The sequence below is a fragment of the Primulina huaijiensis genome, chromosome 10, assembly GCF_012295235.1.
Source record: "Primulina huaijiensis isolate GDHJ02 chromosome 10, ASM1229523v2, whole genome shotgun sequence".
NCBI classification, from domain to species: domain Eukaryota; kingdom Viridiplantae; phylum Streptophyta; class Magnoliopsida; order Lamiales; family Gesneriaceae; genus Primulina; species Primulina huaijiensis.
In genome coordinates this window covers 16,862,059-16,881,752 of record NC_133315.1, presented here as the reverse complement: position 1 = coordinate 16,881,752, position 19,694 = coordinate 16,862,059, and the positions used below count along the sequence as shown (strand labels likewise).

General features: G+C 36.0%; 1 protein-coding gene and 1 long non-coding RNA gene across 3 annotated transcripts; one reads left to right on the top strand and one right to left on the bottom strand.

Moving 5' to 3' along the window:
• Positions 1–12,053: 12,053 nt before the first annotated feature.
• On the bottom strand, positions 12,054–17,687 carry LOC140986113 (uncharacterized). 2 transcript variants are annotated; one of them, XM_073454118.1, is made up of 13 exons: positions 17,330–17,687; positions 16,969–17,007; positions 16,701–16,849; positions 16,448–16,526; positions 15,822–16,110; positions 15,618–15,727; positions 15,463–15,510; positions 15,177–15,386; positions 14,814–14,912; positions 13,182–13,312; positions 12,867–12,996; positions 12,345–12,443; positions 12,054–12,269 (listed from the first exon to the last, which is right to left on the bottom strand). In XM_073454118.1, exons 1-13 carry the CDS (start codon positions 17,524–17,526, stop codon positions 12,245–12,247), a joined length of 1,605 nt encoding a protein of 534 aa, XP_073310219.1. In that variant the 5' UTR covers positions 17,527–17,687; the 3' UTR covers positions 12,054–12,244. The 2 variants fall into 2 exon arrangements, with proteins under 2 accessions (XP_073310219.1, XP_073310220.1); XM_073454119.1 differs by having other exon boundaries at positions 15,822–16,107.
• Positions 13,313–15,021, top strand: LOC140986114 (uncharacterized). Its single transcript, XR_012176897.1, has 2 exons — positions 13,313–13,428; positions 14,792–15,021. It is a non-coding gene; the product is annotated as an uncharacterized lncRNA (long non-coding RNA).
• Positions 17,688–19,694: the final 2,007 nt, after the last annotated feature.

Genomic DNA, 19,694 nt, shown 5'->3' with positions numbered 1-19,694 from the left:
TATATAATTGTAGAGTGGAGCAAATCTGATTTAATAAATTCATGAAATTAAATTGACAACTGTGTGTGCTTTGGATAATGATAATGACAAATCAGTTGTTCGATTTCTGTCTATGATTTAACACATTTCCACAAGTGGCAATTCCAATTCTCTTGGTTAAAACTTTCTCAATAATAAAAAAAAGACAAAAACTTGTGTGAGACGGTCTCACGGGTCGTATTTTGTGAGACAAATCTCTTATTTGGGTAATCCATGAAAAAATATTACTTTTTATGTTAAGAATATTACTTTTTATTGAGAATATCGGTAGGGTTGATGTCACGCCCCGAAATCGAGACGTGTCATCGGCGTTGTTTAACAATTTAAAATCGTATAACAACAAGCCACGTAGTACATCAAATAGCCAAAAGCCAGTCTATTACATAAATCAATAATCGTCTTTACAATGCGATTAAAACGAAATGCGGAAGCGTATAACACGATAATATAACTAAGAGACAATGATAAGACTGGTCTTGAATTGGATTGACTTCATCACCATCCCCAAAAGTATTCTTGTTCTTTATCTTCGATTTGTTTCTCGTTCTTATCTGGAGGTGGGAATGTAAGGGGTGAGTACTTGGGAAATACTCAGTAAATGGGGGCCGATCGGGCATAACGAATATCAAGGTTATAATTATACGAATACATTATTATAATCTCAATCTTAAGCATGTTGAATCGAATATGAACAAGATACAAACATAGCACTGAAAATCATCTCCTTTTTCATGGTTTACTGATCAGTCCCCTATATGTTACTCCTCTAAGGGGCGAGGCCAAAAGAACGGTTATTATAACCCACCGCATCAGGGCCTTAAACAAAACATATCAAATATCGGAATTTCCTTGCCATTTCTAATTCGAATCATTACAGTGCATTTCAAAGATTTCAAACATGCTTTCAAATATTATAACGAATATCAATCAACAAATTGTTCAAAGATTTTCATAACAAATAGGAACGAATATATCATGCCGATCGAATTTCAAGAAACATACTTAATTTATTTTTTNATGCTACTGCGATGCTTCGAAAATGGACAAGAATGAGTTGCTGAAATTTTCAGAATGTTGTGAATGTTTTGTGCCTTCTTTTTGGTCATTATGCATGGTATTTATAGGCTCATGGAAGGGAGGTGAAAAAGCTCTCATTCAAGGCCATTACATCCATGTTTATGGCCTTCTTGATGGCCTTAAACACCATTAACATGTTGTTATGTCTCTTCAAATTCCTCCTTGAATTCATGGCTTGAAAATGTGGTTTAAAGGCTTGGCTTTGTGGCTCTTCAAATGTGGCTCTTCAAATTCTTAATGTGGCTCTTCAAATTCTTTGGTCTTCACATCCTTCCCACCTTATGAGGAGTTTCGTCCTCGAAACTTGGCTATACTCGATCTTCAAAGAGATTCGGATATTGTTCTCGCATCATTCCTTCCAACTCCCAAGTAGCTTCTTTTTCGGTGTGATTGGACCATTGTACTTTGACATATGGAATAGTTCGTCGTCTCAATACTTGTTCTTTGTTACCCACAATTCGGATTGGAATTTCTTCGTACTTCAGCTCCTCATTTAGCTTGCCCTCAACCAGAAGTGGTCCAGCCTCCAGAATATGACTTGGATCGGAAATATATTTCCTTAGCTGCGAAACGTGGAAAACATTGTGGATTCTTGACATATCAGGTGGAAGTGCTATTTTATAAGCAAGTGTTCCCACTTTCTCTAAGATTTCAAAAGGTCCGACGTATCTAGGATTCAATTTCCCAGTTTTATTGAACCGCATCACACCCTTCATGGGTGACACTTTCACATATGCTTTTTCACCCACTTCAAATTCCACGGGTCTTCTTTTCAGGTCAGCCCAGCTTTTCTGTCGATCCTGTGCAGTTTTCAGTCTCTCTTTGATCATAGCAACTTTATCCACTGTTTCTTGGATCAGTTCGGGTCCAACCATGGCTTTTTCCCCTACTTCATCCCAATATAGTGGCGATCGACACTTTCGTCCATACAGAGCTTCGTACGGTGCCATTCCAATACTGCTGTGATAACTATTATTGTATGCGAACTCGATTAAGGACAGATGTTCGCTCCAATTACCATTGAAGTCTAGAGCACACGCTCTCAGCATGTCCTCCAAAGTTTGTATTGTCCTCTCAGTTTGGCCGTCCGTTTGAGGGTGATATGCCGTACTAAGAGTAACTTTTGTCCCCATAGCTTTTTGAAAGCTCTTCCAAAAACGGGATGCAAACCTCGGATCTCTGTCTGATAGTATGCTAACTGGAACTCCGTGTAACCGTACGATATTATTCATGTACAAGGTGGCCAGTTTATCCAGATTATAGTTCATGCAGACAGGTAAGAAATGCGCAGATTTTGTGAGTCTATCTACGATTACCCATATACCATCATAGCTTTGTCTAGACCTTGGTAAACCGACTACAAAGTCCATGGAAATATGTTCCCATTTCCATTCCGGGATTTCCAAAGGTTGAAGAAGTCCACCAGGTCTCTGGTGTTCTGCCTTGACTTGTTGGCACACGTGACACTTGGAGACAAACATTGCAACGTCCTTTTTCATTCCACTCCACCAGAAGTTTTTCTTCAAATCTTTATACATTTTGGTACTGCCGGGGTGGACTGAAAATTTTGACTTGTGTGCTTCAGACATTACTTCCTGTCGAAGATTTTCAATGTCAGGTACACACAATCGTCCTTTCATCCACACAACTCCTTTGTCATCTGTCTGAATATCTGGTGATTTTCCTTCTTCAGCTTGTTGTTTCAGTTTCATCAAAGTGGGGTCTCGATCTTGACTTATTTTGATTGTTTCCCGGAGGCACGGTTGTGCTGAAAGTGACGCTAGTATTACCTTGCCCATATTCTTCCGACTCAAAGCGTCAGCTACCTTGTTTGCCTTGCCCGGATGATAGCTTATTGTCAAATCGTAATCCTTCAGGAGTTCAATCCATCGTCTCTGCCGCATATTTAGTTCTTTTTGAGTGAACAAATACTTGAGACTTTGGTGATCAGTGAAAATCTCACACTTGGCTCCATAGAGATAATGTCTCCATATTTTTAGTGCGAACACCACTGCAGCTAGTTCGAGGTCATGCGTCGGATAGTTGTGCTCATATGGTTTCAGTTGCCTTGAAGCGTAGGCGATCACCCTTCCATCTTGCATGAGCACACATCCTAAACCTCCTTTAGAAGCATCACTGTAGATGGTGAAGTTTTTTCCTTCAGATGGCAATACCAATACCGGAGTAGAGGCAAGTTTCTTCTTCAAGGTCTCGAAACTTTGCTCACATTCTTCACTCCATTGAAACTTAGAGTTCTTTTGTGTGAGTTTAGTGAGGGGTATGGCTATTGAAGAGAATCCTTCAACAAATTTTCGATAATAGCCCGCTAATCCCAAGAAGCTTCGAATTTCTGCCACATTCTTTGGTCTCGACCAATCCATGATTGCTTCTACCTTCTTAGGGTCCACAGACACTCCTGCTGCTGATATTATGTGTCCCAAGAATGTGACGCTCTTTAGCCAGAATTCGCATTTCCTGAACTTGGCGTACAGTTCCTTTTCTCTAAGCGTCTGGAGGGTGAGACGAAGATGTTCTTTGTGGTCCTCCTCACTTGACGAATATACAAGAATATCGTCGATGAATACCACAACGAACTTGTCAAGAAACGGTTTGAACACCCTATTCATGAGATCCATGAATGCTGCCGGAGCGTTTGTCAACCCGAACGGCATTACGATGAACTCATAGTGCCCATACCTTGTTCTGAAGGCTGTCTTCGGAATATCGTCTGTTTTGACCTTTAGTTGGTGGTAGCCTGACCTTAAGTCAAGCTTGGAAAAGACTGTAGCTCCTTTGAGTTGGTCAAACAAGTCATCTATCCTTGGAAGCGGGTACTTATTCTTGATTGTGATCTTATTCAGTTCCCTGTAATCAATACACAATCTCATGCTTCCGTCTTTTTTCTTCACAAATAGGACAGGAGCTCCCCATGGTGATGCGCTTGGTCGGATTTGCTTCTTATCCAACAATTCTTGAAGTTGTTTTTTGAGTTCTTTCAACTCTGCTGGAGCCATTCGGTACGGTGCTTTTGAGATTGGTGTAGCATTGGGTACTAAATTAATCTCAAATTCCACTTCGCGGTCAGGGATTGTGCCAGGGAGTTCTTCAGGAAAGACATCCGGAAACTCTTGTACTACCGGAATCTTTTCTAGTGCAAGTGTGGTTCCTTCCTTTACCTCGCTTAACATAGCCAGGTAAACTTCTTCTCCACTTTTCATGGCTTTCCAAGTCTGGGAAGCAGATAGTAAGGATTCATGTTTCTTGACTTTGCCATAGTAAACGATTTCTTCTTGGTTCGGAGCCCTTAGTTTGACGTTCTTCAGGCGGCAGTCTACAATTGCGTGATTCTTTGATAGCCAATTCATTCCCAGAATGGCGTCGAACTCCACCATGTTTAGTTGAATCAATTCAGCTTGAAATATGTGCTCATTGATACCGATATTACAATCTTTGTGCACCCTATGAGTTTCAATTGTCTTACTTGTGGGAGTTGCTACTCTAAATGGTTCAACAAGTACCTCAGGTATAAGCCTTAATTTCTTAGTGAACCTCTTAGATATGAACGAATGAGTGGCACCACAATCAAACAATACATAAGCTGGCATTTCATTGATTAGAATGGTACCTGCCACGACATCGTTTGAGTCATCTGCCTCTTTATGAGTCATTGCAAACACACGAGCGTTGGGCTTATTTTCCTTCGGCTTGTTGGAGGTAGTATCACTATTTGACCATGTCCCTTTCTTCGGCTCGGGACAATCAGCAATTCGATGTCCCAATTTCCCACAATTGAAGCATGCACCAGTTTTTCTACGGCATTCCCCAGAATGGCGGTTATTGCAGATAGGACACATCTTGGCCTCTTGATATGTTGGACTGGACGAAGCGCCCTTGAAAGTCCCACTGGACTGATTTGGTCTTTTGAACGGTTGTTTCCCTTGAAAAGATTGTCCAGAATGAGGTCGCTTATTCTTGTTCTCATCCTCCCGGCGTTTGATGTCTGTCTCTGCTCTTATTGCTGCGCCCATTAGATCAGCAAAGCTCGTAGGTTGATAAACTGCTAAAGCTGACTGAATACGGCTGCTCAAACCACGCTTGAACCGATGCATTTTCAAAGTATCATCAGCCATGATAGTGGGTGCATAGGTTCCAAGGGAGTTGAACTTTGAAGTATACTCCATCACAGACATATCCATAGTTTGAGCGAAATTTTCAAATTCACTCAACTTCTGTAATCTCACTTCAGCCGGATAGTACTGTTTCAGGAATACCTCTCGGAATTGTTGCCATGTGATTGGTCCATTTGCTGTCACAGCTGGTGAGACTGTCTCCCACCATTTGGCTGCTTTTTCTTCTAAAAATGGTGTCACCACATCCACCTTGAACTCGTTGGGAATCTCGAGTAGGCGGAGTTGGGTCTCAATATTTTTGATCCAGTTTTGGGCAACTTCAGGGTCCGGGTCTCCTTTGAATGTTTGAGCTCGATTCTTTCGGAGAGACTCGTAGTGGTACTTGACCCCCTGTGCTGGAGGTCCTGGTGGTGGCGGATTGCCATTGGCGTTTGTGTTTCCCAACCCTTGGATGGTGGTGGCCACAATAGTTGCTATGGCCATTAAATCAGCTTGACTTAGGCCCAATCCTGGTGGTGGTGGCGGAGGTAGGTTCTCTTCATTGTCGGTGTTATTACGGTTGTTATTGCGATTTCCGTAGCGTGGGTTGCGGTTGTTTCGTACTGGTCTCCCGTCCATGTCCTACAAGTGTACAAGTTTCTAAGATATTCGTTTGCTAACATATATCAATGAGTCAAACATGAAATGAAATCGACCACTGATAAAACCAAATAAACTCTTTATTGATTCAAATGAAAAGGGAAAACAATACAAATCCAAGTTTTAGGAAGCACAAAAGAAGAGAAAATTCATGAGAAATCAAATGGATTATAAATCCTTATTACAACCAGTCGTGACACTAATTCCTCAATCATCTAAAATCTCGCCATCTCCTACTGCTTCGTCTTCCATTGGCTCTTCTATTGGTTCCATTTCAGGTTCCAAGTCGATAAGGGCATCCTGAAGTTGTTGAATCTGATTTTGTAAGTGTTCGTTATGCATAGTCAGATGCTGCACCGAATCTTGTAGTTCTTGAATGACCAATGCATCTTGCTGATGTCGTTGGACTGCTATAAAAGAGGTCTGTTCCAAGAGAGCCTGGAGATGAGCTTTCTGTTCCTCTAGCTCGTTCTTTTCTTCTTGTAGAGTATGTAAAGTTGCAATCAGTTTCCCGTTGTCTTTCTGTTCTCGGGCGAGAGATGCTCGAAGATCCTTAATGATGGTATCCTTGTCAGGGACGGGTATAACACTCATGCGAGCCGTGGTCCGAATGCGAGGCATAGAAGAATTTGAAGCCATTTCCTGAAATAAAACAAATGGAAAGGCTTACAAAATGATAAGGTCGTGAATAAACATCAAACGGTAACTTTAATAGTCATCTCATTCGAGATTTGATTCAGAAAGGGTTCAAAGATGGAAAATTCGAGAATTGACGTATGGTTTGAAGACTATACGTCGAGCTCAATACAGAATAATTAATGGAATCGAATTCTTGAGTTTCGGAAGTCACAATTTTCAAATATAAGATTGGGGTGGACATGAATGACTAAGTTTTTGCCAAAATCTAACTTCGTCAAACTTTGTCCTTCGAAATCTCCAGCCGGATTATGAACCTGGCGGCTCTGATACCACTTAAATGTCACGCCCCGAAATCGAGACGTGTCATCGGCGTTGTTTAACAATTTAAAACCGTATAACAACAAGCCACGTAGTACATCAAATAGCCAAAAGCCAGTCTATTACATAAATCAATAATCGTCTTTACAATGCGATTAAAACGAAATGCGGAAGCGTATAACACGATAATATAACTAAGAGACAATGATAAGACTGGTCTTGAATTGGATTGACTTCATCACCATCCCCAAAAGTATTCTTGTTCTTTATCTTCGATTTGTTTCTCGTTCTTATCTGGAGGTGGGAATGTAAGGGGTGAGTACTTGGGAAATACTCAGTAAATGGGGGCCGATCGGGCATAACGAATATCAAGGTTATAATTATACGAATACATTATTATAATCTCAATCTTAAGCATGTTGAATCGAATATGAACAAGATACAAACATAGCACTGAAAATCATCTCCTTTTTCATGGTTTACTGATCAGTCCCCTATATGTTACTCCTCTAAGGGGCGAGGCCAAAAGAACGGTTATTATAACCCACCGCATCAGGGCCTTAAACAAAACATATCAAATATCGGAATTTCCTTGCCATTTCTAATTCGAATCATTACAGTGCATTTCAAAGATTTCAAACATGCTTTCAAATATTATAACGAATATCAATCAACAAATTGTTCAAAGATTTTCATAACAAATAGGAACGAATATATCATGCCGATCGAATTTCAAGAAACATACTTAATTTATTTTTTGAGCAAATGTGGACATACTTACGAAGAACAAGTATGTCGATATATATATCAAGTAGTACACTCATGAAATGCAAGTGTACGTAAAAGTATAACAAAAACCCACTTACAAAGAAATATATATAGCAAAAGCCCACTTACTTGATGATAATCTTCAAAGATTTGAGGGAAAGACAACTAAAATTCGAACACGAAAGCTGCTGGACTGCGTCGAACCGGACAAGAATTATGCTACTGCGATGCTTCGAAAATGGACAAGAATGAGTTGCTGAAATTTTCAGAATGTTGTGAATGTTTTGTGCCTTCTTTTTGGTCATCATGCATGGTATTTATAGGCTCATGGAAGGGAGGTGAAAAAGCTCTCATTCAAGGCCATTACATCCATGTTTATGGCCTTCTTGATGGCCTTAAACACCATTAACATGTTGTTATGTCTCTTCAAATTCCTCCTTGAATTCATGGCTTGAAAATGTGGTTTAAAGGCTTGGCTTTGTGGCTCTTCAAATGTGGCTCTTCAAATTCTTAATGTGGCTCTTCAAATTCTTTGGTCTTCACAGTTGACACGTCTCACAGATAAAGATTCATGAGACCGTCTCACAAGAGACCTACTCTAAAAAAAATACACTTAATTTTATCAATAAATACTAATGTATTAACTGAATTTTCCTAATTAGTATATTTAATTATTTTTCCCTTAATTGATAATATCAAAAATCTATTTAATCTTTTTTGAGAGAAAATTGATCGAAAATAAGTCTTCATTAATTTTCGACTTAAAAAAACATTTTTTCGAGCCTATGTTGATACTGAGATGAAGACCTAGCAAGTTGAATCTAATTTCATATTTTAACTAAATCATTACATGACTATGCAATTATCGTTTTATTCAATTTACTGATTAAGTGAGTATTTTATCTTCAAATATTACAAAAATAATGTAACTTACAATTTCGTGGGTTAATATAAGAAAATTTGTGAAAGATGCACATATAAAATACTCAAAAAAAAAATTTGTATTAATTTTTCGGTTATATCTTTATTATTCAAATTATTATAAAAAAAAGAGAGAAAAAGTATCCACCATTAGAATAAAATATTCACAAAATGGGCATGATTTCAAATAATAAAGCCTAATCTAAAGTAGTTTCCAAAAAGAGGTTAGATGTTCATTTTCTGTATTTTTATACGCATTGAAGAAGATTTGAGAGTACATAAATTCATTATTTTAAGAAGATATAGAAAAAGTAACCATATATTATAACATTTTAAATTTTATTTATATCAAAAGGCATTAATCATTGAATCGAAGTTTGGATTTGTGGGTGTAAAGCTACATAAAAAGATGATGCCTACTAAGTACCAAACACGAAAATTGTTTATTTAAAAACATATATANACCTATGTGAGCATCGATGAGGTGCACTCATCTATTGGATGTAATGAAATATAGAAAAATTGCGCATCCAATGGGTGAGTGACACCTCATCGGTGCTCACATAGGTGTGCACGATAGATGTGCATGATATCAAAAATGTGTATATATATATATATATTACATTTTCAAACAAAAAAATATATGATTTTTTTAATAATTATAACATGTAACTTGACCGGCCGAGATTACGTATAATTGCCATCAATCTCCATTAATATAGTGGTCCTAGTTCTACGGGTATAGTCCGTATAGGCAAAATCAGAGGACCAAAACTTCTCTTGCATTGTTGTTGACTCAATCTATTCCCAGTTTTCTTATAATTTTTGAGAATATAGAATCATTTTTTTTAATTAAATATGTAATGTGAAATCGAATTTTAAAATTTTTCTTGTGTTATGATCAAACAATTATAACTAAGCAAAAAACTATAGTTGTTAATCAAGTCGCAACTTTATTTATTCATATTTGTGAAACCGTAGAGTACACTTGCTTGAATGCTAATAGGTAGCTATGGCTGTTAGGTCCACGAGTCAGGAGATGTGCGTGTTTATCTGCTTGTGATGTCTCATATTAGTTTAGTCTTTTCCGAAAAGAGGTAGTATTATCCGTTAAACTCTAATGTCACTCTTTTACGGCCTACCTAAACAATCAGATCAAGCAGCGCAACGTCAGCAGCTTATCGTACGAGAATTTTTCAAGAAGTCAACAATCTCAGTACTACTTTTATTCATACACACTTAGTCCAACATCTTGACAGGGAATTGGCACCTAGCTATAAAATGGACGATTCTGTTGGATCAATCGTTATATGGAAGCAAATTTTTGGGAAATCAAAGGCAAATAATTGGAGAAATTTTTAAATATAAAAAATGACGAATTATAATCGATGGCAAGAGGAGTCATGTCAATTGTCAATTCTGCCTGCCGCCCTCTACGAGGAAAAAGGTCGTTTAGAAGCCTAAAAGCTAAAACTAAAAGCTAAAAAGGCTTGAAAAGAAAAGAGTGGAAATTATTAGGTTAAGAATCCAACTTTTTATCTCATCAATTAATGTGTAGTTGTAATTAAAATTTATCCATATATTAATAATTTATTATTATACACAAATCAAATTATCTCATAAAAAATTGAATTCTTACCTTAAATATACAAATTTTATTTACATTCATTAATTATTGAAAGGATAAAATAATAATTTACAACTTTACTCAAATTTAATCAATACTTCACTTCCATTTCAAACATTTTACTAATCACAATTCACACAGTTCAATCTCATTCATTCAAGTAATAATAATCACAGAGTACAACCGTCTGATGCACGGGATTCCCTGGGCAACACAAAATCTAGAAATGCAATAAATTCACCAAGTTCAATGTCTTTTATTTAAATTCGCGAGTAGGTCTTTTGTGAGACGATATCATGAATCTTTATCTGTGAGACATGTCAATTTTACCGATATTCACAATAAAAAGTAATACTCTTAGCATAAAAAGTTATACTTTTTCAATGATGACTCAAATAAGAGATCCGTCTCACAAAATACGACTCGTGAGACCGTATCACACAAGTTTTTGCCTAAACTCACGGATCATGTCAGACGGGAATACATGATACATGTGGTCCATAGAAAAATTAGAGAATGAATTATTTTTAAAACAAATCAAATAATAGTAATCAATTTTTGTAATTGAAATGATGAGAGAGTAAATAAAATGTATAGAAAAACGTGATATATATTTAAATAGTTATATGGTATTTTAGAAATTATAAAAAAGTTTATCATTATATAAATTTAGTTAGTGAATGAAGTTCAATTTTAATAAATAATAAAGATAAATTTGAGTAGTTATTCTATAATAATAAAATCGGCATATATTCTCCTATATGATTTTGGACTTTCGTGGAAAAGGGTAAACAAAAAAGTTAGCCAAAAAAATAAGCAATTACTATTTCAATCATTCTTTCCTAATTTGAAGGAAAAACCATCCTCCTCCTGCTCGAGTTGATTCCCCTTTTTAAAGAAGAAATATGTGTCTAAGTAAGAAAACAAATCATCACTCAAATAAATCATTATGTACATAAAGATTTACTCAAAGCTCGTATCAAACAATGTAGGGAAAATTTCAGTGGCGTCCTTATAAAAGTTCAAAAAAGAGAAAAATATTTTCTTTAAAATTAATTACATTTAAAGCTCTATATTTAAAAATAAGACATAAACCTTATAAATTAGGTAAATATGCTCGATTTTTTAAAAAATTCAATGGTTAAAAGTATTTGATTTNCAACAGTTGTATTAATGATATATTTCGACACTTTCTGTTTTTAGCTAACATATTTTCAACAAGAGTCGGATAAAAAATACATATTAAATATTTTCTTATATAAAATCAACGTATTCGAATTAATTAACCAGTAATTTGTCTCAAGAAAATATTTTTCATAACATTATTCTCTTATCTAACTGAAAACTGTTCTTTCTCATCGAACATAGTTATAGTAAGTACCACAAGATGATAAATCACTTAAAATTTGAATAATTATCTCCAAATAAAAAAATATTATGTTAAATTTTATAAAGATATAACTGAATATACCCTCATTAATAATTTTATCTACATTTATAATTTCTTTATATAAAAATGTTTGATAAATATAATATATTTACTAAACGAGTCAGGATGGGTCCGGGGCATTGTCATTCCCTACTCACACTAATTCATTGTCAGCGTTAATCTCAAATACGTTCATCAATCTTCAGCCAAACCTCGAATTTAAGACATTCCATGAACAGCATCCATCCGAACCTCACAAAGACATAAAACTGGGCTAGCCAGATCGTGCAACTTGATATAAGAAATAGAGGCATTTGGGGACAAGTTATGCAGCTAAGTCCAAATACAGATTAGGCAGTAGTTATACCGCTTTGTCGGATCAGTATCAACAATTTCCATTACACGTACAAATTTTTCAAAATTTTAAATAAATTCAACACAATAATATGAAAAGAATAGAAGTATAACAAGGTAAAACCATGCCAATTTTCCTTCTGAAGAAAGGTCGTCATGGATAATAGTAAAAACCAACACAGTTTCGGATAATGTAGAAGACAACAGAGAACCAAAACACACTAGCACAAAACATTAAGTCAACTTCAATGGATTACAGGGAGGTGCTGAATTTCTTTCAAAGCCCTTTGCAGAACTCGCCATTTAATATCTTGACTGCCTTCTTCCCCTGCAATATGAAGCCATAAGTAACCAAGATACCAGATCCTGTGATGCCTAACAAACTAAGACTAAAATATGTTACCGAGGAGAGTAGGAGCGAGAGCTCGACTGGGAGCGAGAACGTGAATGATATCTATGTGCAGTTTTACTCCTGCTTGGACTACGGCTGTCTCTGTACCTTCTGCATCAAGCACATAAAATTGAACTCTTTATATAAACAAATCAGCCTTAATAAGATTTGATCATTCTACAGTTACGGAAACGATAGTAGGTTAAAATAAATGAATCACATTAAATCTTACACAAATGACAAATATCAAAATTATCCATGCCTATATGTAAACTAATTTGTTAAAAGTAAGTTCTGTCTGCTCTTTACTGTGAAAATATAAAGGTGTCAAAAAGGGTGTCAGCGCAATGCAACTCTTTTTCAATTCGACAAGTTAAAAAAATACCCTATGACTTGAGTGAAGCGAAAAAGAAACTCCCAATGGAATTTGGTTTCCACATAGATATAGCTGGGCAAGAGATGAAACTGACTCCAATATACTACAGATATGGAATTCTAGTAACATTCATACAAAGCTGAGAAACCAGTATATACTTAGGCGAGCGGCTGTAACTTCTACTTCGGCTTCGATATCGACTAATTCGATTTGTTTCCCCAAGTTTTTCGAGCCTTTGCTTTTCTTGCTCTCGTTTCTTAGCCATCTCGGTGGCGGTATCTTTTTTAACTGCAAAAAAAAAAAACAAGCAATGACACCACATTTTATGACATTAATTATAAAGTCACATAACCAAAAGTCAGTGACTTCAGAAAAAGATATCCTAGACTCCTAGTTGTCTATTTTGACAGCATATGGCAGCAGATGAATGGATTGGGTGCTCCAGTTCTGGAATAAACGTCAAGCAAATATACTTTGTTTGTTTAGTTGTTTCTCCATGATCCGTTTAAGTCGTTCTTGAGGAGTTTCCTTCTTGTCCGCCTGTTGTTTAGAGAGATTGCCGCTGCTTGTTGCTTTGCTCAACTTTGATATTGCAGAGGACGTACTGCCAAGAGAATAAGAGTAAAATAAACTAGCAAGGAAACCATGATAAGAAATGTCAAACAATCCTCATAAACCTTACAATAAAATACAATACCTATAAAAAAAAAATTATAACGCGTACTTGATAAGTGCAATTTGTGCACTTAAATTATCCTTATAATTCGAATAGATTGTTAGTTTTCTTGGGGGGAATTATGCGTTTTTTTTTGCTATATTTGGTGTGCTTGCAGGAATCTAGGTAAGGCTACTACATGGGTGTGAAAAAGGAATGAAATTGGCCTTAGAAGAAAAGTGTGAGTTGAGAAGCAGAAAGACCCGCGCATATGCGCGCAAGAAACAGGTGACACACGAAGCAAACCAGAGAGCCTCGCGCACATGCGCCAGACGGGGCGCGCATATGCGCGCGCGAAGGAATTTCAGAGCACAAAACAGAGGACTCCGAGCATATGCGCGGGGCTAGTGCGCGCATATGCCCGCGCATATGCTCGCGAGAAGATTGCCCAACACAGAAGGACCTGCGCATATGCGCGCGACGCGAATGTCAGATTCTTTAGGTTTCGTCGTGGGCTTTATATATAAAAAAAAGAATTAATTGTAGAGAGACAGCCGACGTAGGGAAAAAAAGGGCGAAAAAGTTAGAGCCAACGGAGGATGGAACGCGAAGAACGGAGATAGAAGACGCTGAATCCGGACACGGAGACGCACTTTCATCTCTCCTCAAGACGTTTCTAATTCGGTTCTTTACTTTTACGTTTTTAATGATTACAAACAGGTTTTGTATTGATTTAGATTTGAGTATGAACTAATCATAATTTTCTAGAGATTGACGTAGTCGTGGTTGAACCTATGTTATTGACGTTTTGAGTTTTCATTGAATTAATTCATCGTGTTTATTTATGATTTCTTGTTCTTATTGTTTTTGGATTACTGACCATAATTCGATTGATCAAATAATTAAGATCTAACACTCGAGAGAGAGGATTGAAATTATGACAGGGGAAATCACATCGTCAGATATTTATAACGTGCAAAAGACGTATAACTCTGGTGAATCCATAAAGAGAACCTTGTTTGCATTTATTACGTGTTACATATTAAAATCAGTAATAGATAATACAGTTATATTTATCACTTGAAAAAGGGAATTGGAAAATTGCCAGTTCTTTGATAGTAAACATGATGCAATTTAATAATATGTTAGTCAATTTTAATTTAGCATAGGGGAAACCACACGAAATCATATCTCTAGATTGATCTCCTCATTGAATTTCTACTGCGTGCTAAGAATTACAGGATTCGTTATTTTCTTTGAATTGATTATAAACCAACTCTTCGACTTTTCTAAATAAAGTTGAACTATGTCAATTATGGTACTTAATATACATTTTTAAATAATTACTCCTCGTAGGATCGATATCTGTACTCATACCAGTACTAAAACTTGACACCGTACACTTGCGGTAGTGAAAACACGCAACAGTACTACAAAAATCAAGTGCTACCTTGGTGTTTTCAACAGCAAGGTGCTTTTATCTTTCTCAAGAGACACACCAGATGCAGGGTCTATATGGAGGGCCTCAAGTATGCGACCGGATGATGGCCTGCATGAAAGCATAAGCATTAGAAACACTTTATGTGATTTCCACCAGCTCAGATGCACTCATAAAGTCCAACGCAGGGAAAAAAGAGCTCCAAAAAAGAAGCTTCCTTCCCTCATCCGCCCTGGAAGTTATGCTTGTAACCTAAAATATGATTTATTATACACCACAAAAGTTTGGCTCCGATAACAAAATGGAGGCTAAGCTGCAGCAGAGTAAAGAGTGTCCAATCTATCTTTGCAAGAATTAAAGGTCAAGTGCTCCGACCGGTTTGATGTATCAAGCTGAGATGGTGGAGAAGGTGGTGGAGAATATCCTTCACGCTTTAGCTCATCTCCATCACCAGCGCCCCCAAATTCAGTAATATACTCTAGTTTGGGACCATTATCCTTGCTCTGAGGAGTATCATCAGCATTCACTCCACGTGAAATGCGCCTTGATTGTGGCGGGGAGTATGATTGAGATTTAGACCTTGATCTGTCAAAACAGATTATTCAGAATAGTCTACCAGTTGTTTTGTTTTGAAACGAAAACAAATTGAGAGCATATTAACCTTTTAGAACGTGAGTAAGCTTCATAAGTAGGACTTCGCCTGGAGTCCCTGCAAATTATCAGATTATATCATATTAAGACCACCAATAACTTCTTATAGAAAATAGCTCTCCACATGTTCTGGTAAATTCATCAACAGGAGGATCAATCATTCACCGATAGGGGTCATGACGAAGTACTCTTGTTCCATTACTCCTGGCAGCTTCTCTTTCCCTCTCTCTTTCTATCTGAGAAGCTTTCCTTCTTTCTTTGCGACTTAGCTTCCGCTTAAGTAGAGGTAATATAGATGGGTATGAATTATAAATATCTTTTCTAACCTCATTGAGCCATATTTCAAATCCAAACGACATGCAAACTTACAATTGAAGGATCTCCTTTGATGATTTCTTTTTGCCTCCTTTTCTCGTCAGTTTTTTTATCCATATATAAAAGCCATCCATATCTCTTTACTCCAAACTCTTTTGCAATTGATTCCATTACTTCATCATTACTGTCGTCGCTGTTAAAATCTTCTTCTTCATTATCCTCTTCGTCGTCCTCTTCTTCACCATCGGAATATTGAGTATCTTCCTTTCCTTCACCGTCATATGAGAAACCAACTTGCGAATAGGACCCTTTGCTTGGTTGAGGCTGAGCTGCATGAGATCTACTGCAACCACGGATTCCACGAGAAGGTTAAAAGGGCAAACATAGAGATTAATTACACGCAAATAAAAAAAGAGAATGATCTGAATATAGGCCAATCTTACTACAGAAACAAAACATCAAGAAGCAAGTATCCTGCACCGACAGACATGAAACTGAAACAGGAAGTAGTAGTACGATACGAAACATGAAATATCACACCAAAACACACATTGTGGCATTCTAAAGTATGTAAGAGTACGCATGTGAACAATTTCGGTATTAGCAATATAAATTTATGGTGCATTTAGCCAGAAAATAAAATTTTCAACACTAAAAGTAATGTTATAAGAAAATCTAACCTGTCTGATGATCTGAAAAATGCTGTAATTTTAGCCTCCATCTCTAGGTTAACATGTTGTAGCCCATCCTCGTCGGTAACTGACAAACTTCTTGTTAATCCTTAAAAGTAGTGATTAATCACAACCATTCGATTAAACAATGATAATTGTATGACAAAACATCATGACATCGTCTACTAGAGATTATACACAATAAAACACAAAGCATCATAAATCACACAATAGACACATAAAAAGCAAAAAAAGTACCGACATCCTCTACGGCGATGCTTAATTAAATCCCGATAACGCTCAAAATTAACAAACTCCTCTAGCTCTTCTTCTTCTTCAGTTTTATCAAGGCATCGAGATCGTCGGGAACCGGTATCACGAATAAAGTCGAGAAGGGCACGGCCGTCAAATCTGTAAAGAGGACAACACAAGTGTTGTCAATAAGTAAAGCAGGTAAATCACCATTAATTTCACCACTTTAAATATTTTCTGTAATTCCCCCATCGAAATGCAGTTAAGAATAAAAATACCTGTCAATTAAAATATCTTGCTTCCCATTCCAAGGTATCCTGATACATGGCAAAGTGGTTACCTCAAACTTAACGAGAGAATGCAGTTATCCAAATTGAAAAATCACATATGTAGAGCTATAAAAGCAGCTATAATCAAGAGCAAATTAATAACAATCAGAATTATTGATTCACAGCCAACAATCCAAACACCATTCTCGCGATTACATGAAAAATTCGCCATCAATGTTGTTCAAAATACTAAACTATTTTTTTTTAAAAAAAAATTGTTCCCTTGATTGACATGGCCTTCAGATTACAAAAATGTATTCCATTGGAAAAGAGGAAAAAAAATTAACAGAATAAAAACGAGAAGCCGTACAAGCCTTGCTGATCCTGGGTGGCTTGGTAGAGTGCATCATCGCGGTGGATGCGGCAGCGAGATGCGACAGCCTGGATTGACTGCTGCGGGTCGCCGCGCCGCTTAGCCAGGTATATCGCTCGGCGCTGAGCCCGCTTCCGAGCTGCGTCCATCATATCGTGCACCTTCTTCTCCGACTTCCGAGCCTCATGCCACATGTTGTCCGATTAATAATTCAGAAATATTCCAATCAAAATTCACTTTTTATTATAGCAAATAACAGTACAGGGTATTGTATCACTGATTCTCGATCGTCAAGAAGAAACCCTAGGTCCGCAAATTTCCCCCATTTTCATTTTCGTTTTCATTTATCTTATACCATTTATTTTTTTAATCATCATTATCGGCAAGGAAAATTGTACAATTGCGGTGACATAGGTTAAATTCGCATAAGTACTCTCATAGTTTAGACTTCTTAGATTTATCCTCGATACTTTAAATTATTTCATTTGGTTCCATTTTGAGTCCTCATTTTGANGATCACTCATCTATTGGATGTGATGAAATATAAAAAAATGCGCATCCACTAGATGAGTGACACCTCATCGGTGCTCACATAAGTGTGCACGATAGATGTGCAACATATCAAAATTATATATTTATTAAACGAGTGTTACCTATGCGGTAGACATAAATATTTATAAAAAAAATTTATACGAAGATTTTATATGTAGTATGTGTTTAACTACAACGTACTGATATTAAATTATTAATCAACATAGCATTAGGCACCGATTAAGGATAAAATTTAAGATGAATCATTTCTCACTTTTGCTACTAATGTTAAATTCATATTTTTAGCTCATCGATTAATTTGAAATTTTTTACCCATGTTAAGTTAATTAATCAATCATAATTTATGAAGAAATTTTATAATGCTTCGCATAACCATTTTATTAAATAATATATATATATATGCAGCATAATGGGTTTAATTATATTAATTACAAGAAGATTCCTTTAATATAACATATTTGATTTTTGGATAAAGTTCACAATATCTTTGAATTTTTTTGGACAAAAACTTGTGTAAAACGGGTCACGAGTCGTATTTTGTTAGACGGATCTCTTATTTGGGTCATCCATGAAAAAATATTACTTTTTATGCTAAGAGTATTACTTTTTATTGTGAATATCGGTAGGGTTGACCCAGCTCACAGATAAAAATTCGTAACACCGTCTCATAAAAAGACCTACTTTTTTTTTTTTTTTTTTACCAAAACGTCAAAATCCATCCTTCCTATTGTTTTTCCGAGGTATTTTACCTTTTATCTCGCAATAATATTTGTTACACACGTAATTGTGTACTTTGGTGACAGTGTAATATAAATTACGGGAAATTGGCCTTCAGTCTCCCGTCGTCGATTTTTTTTGTGTTCAGTCTCTGGGTACTTTTTTAGTACCACATTTCCACATGCAGTGTACCACATTTCCATATGAAGTGTACCACATTTTGTATGACATAGTACCATAATTTTGTGGGTAGGGAGTGAACCCAAAGAAATATTTTGATTGGGGATTTTTCACCAACTTTCCCTAAAAATTAAAGTGTACATTTCCCTTTAATTTGACTTTTACAATTTATTAAAGGATAAAATTGAATAACCGAGAATTTGGACAGAAGTGGAGGATAATTTTAAAATTTATCCCTCGAATTCGCATATTAAAAAGCTAATGATTATATATTATTATTATTAAAATATACGAAACAGCTGTTGAGTTTGTTCCCAAATCACAAACCATTTGAAATAAATATTACTTTTATATTAAAAAATTATTATTATTATTATTAAAATATACGAAACAGCTGTTGAGTTTGTTCCCAAATCACAAATCATTTGAAATATATATTGTTTTTATATTAAAAAAATATTTATTTACTGTGCTACAGAGGGACAAATTCTGCAGGGCTGTTTGAATAAATTATTCTGTCTTCATTTCCCAGGAAATTTTTATTTGATTATTTATAATAATAACTTCATCCAAATTAATAATATTTCATAATTATTTATTTGTATAAACGTCAAACTATCTTTGTATAGTAGGTGACGAAACTATTTATGTATTTTACTTTTAGCTGTGATTTGTAGAGTTTTTTTTTTTTTTTGAGAAAATTTATGGAGTCTTTTCCATATTTCCACGTCTTTCCGATTATTTTAGTTTGGGGTTTCATTCTAATATATTAAGATTTTGATGGATATATAACACTGCGACAGTTACAAGATTAATCATGTAGGTTGATTTAATTATGTCTTGATTATCTATCCAGTCAAATTTCAGTCTGATTCAAATAACCTGGCTTTTTTGCAATTTTAATTTTGTTAGT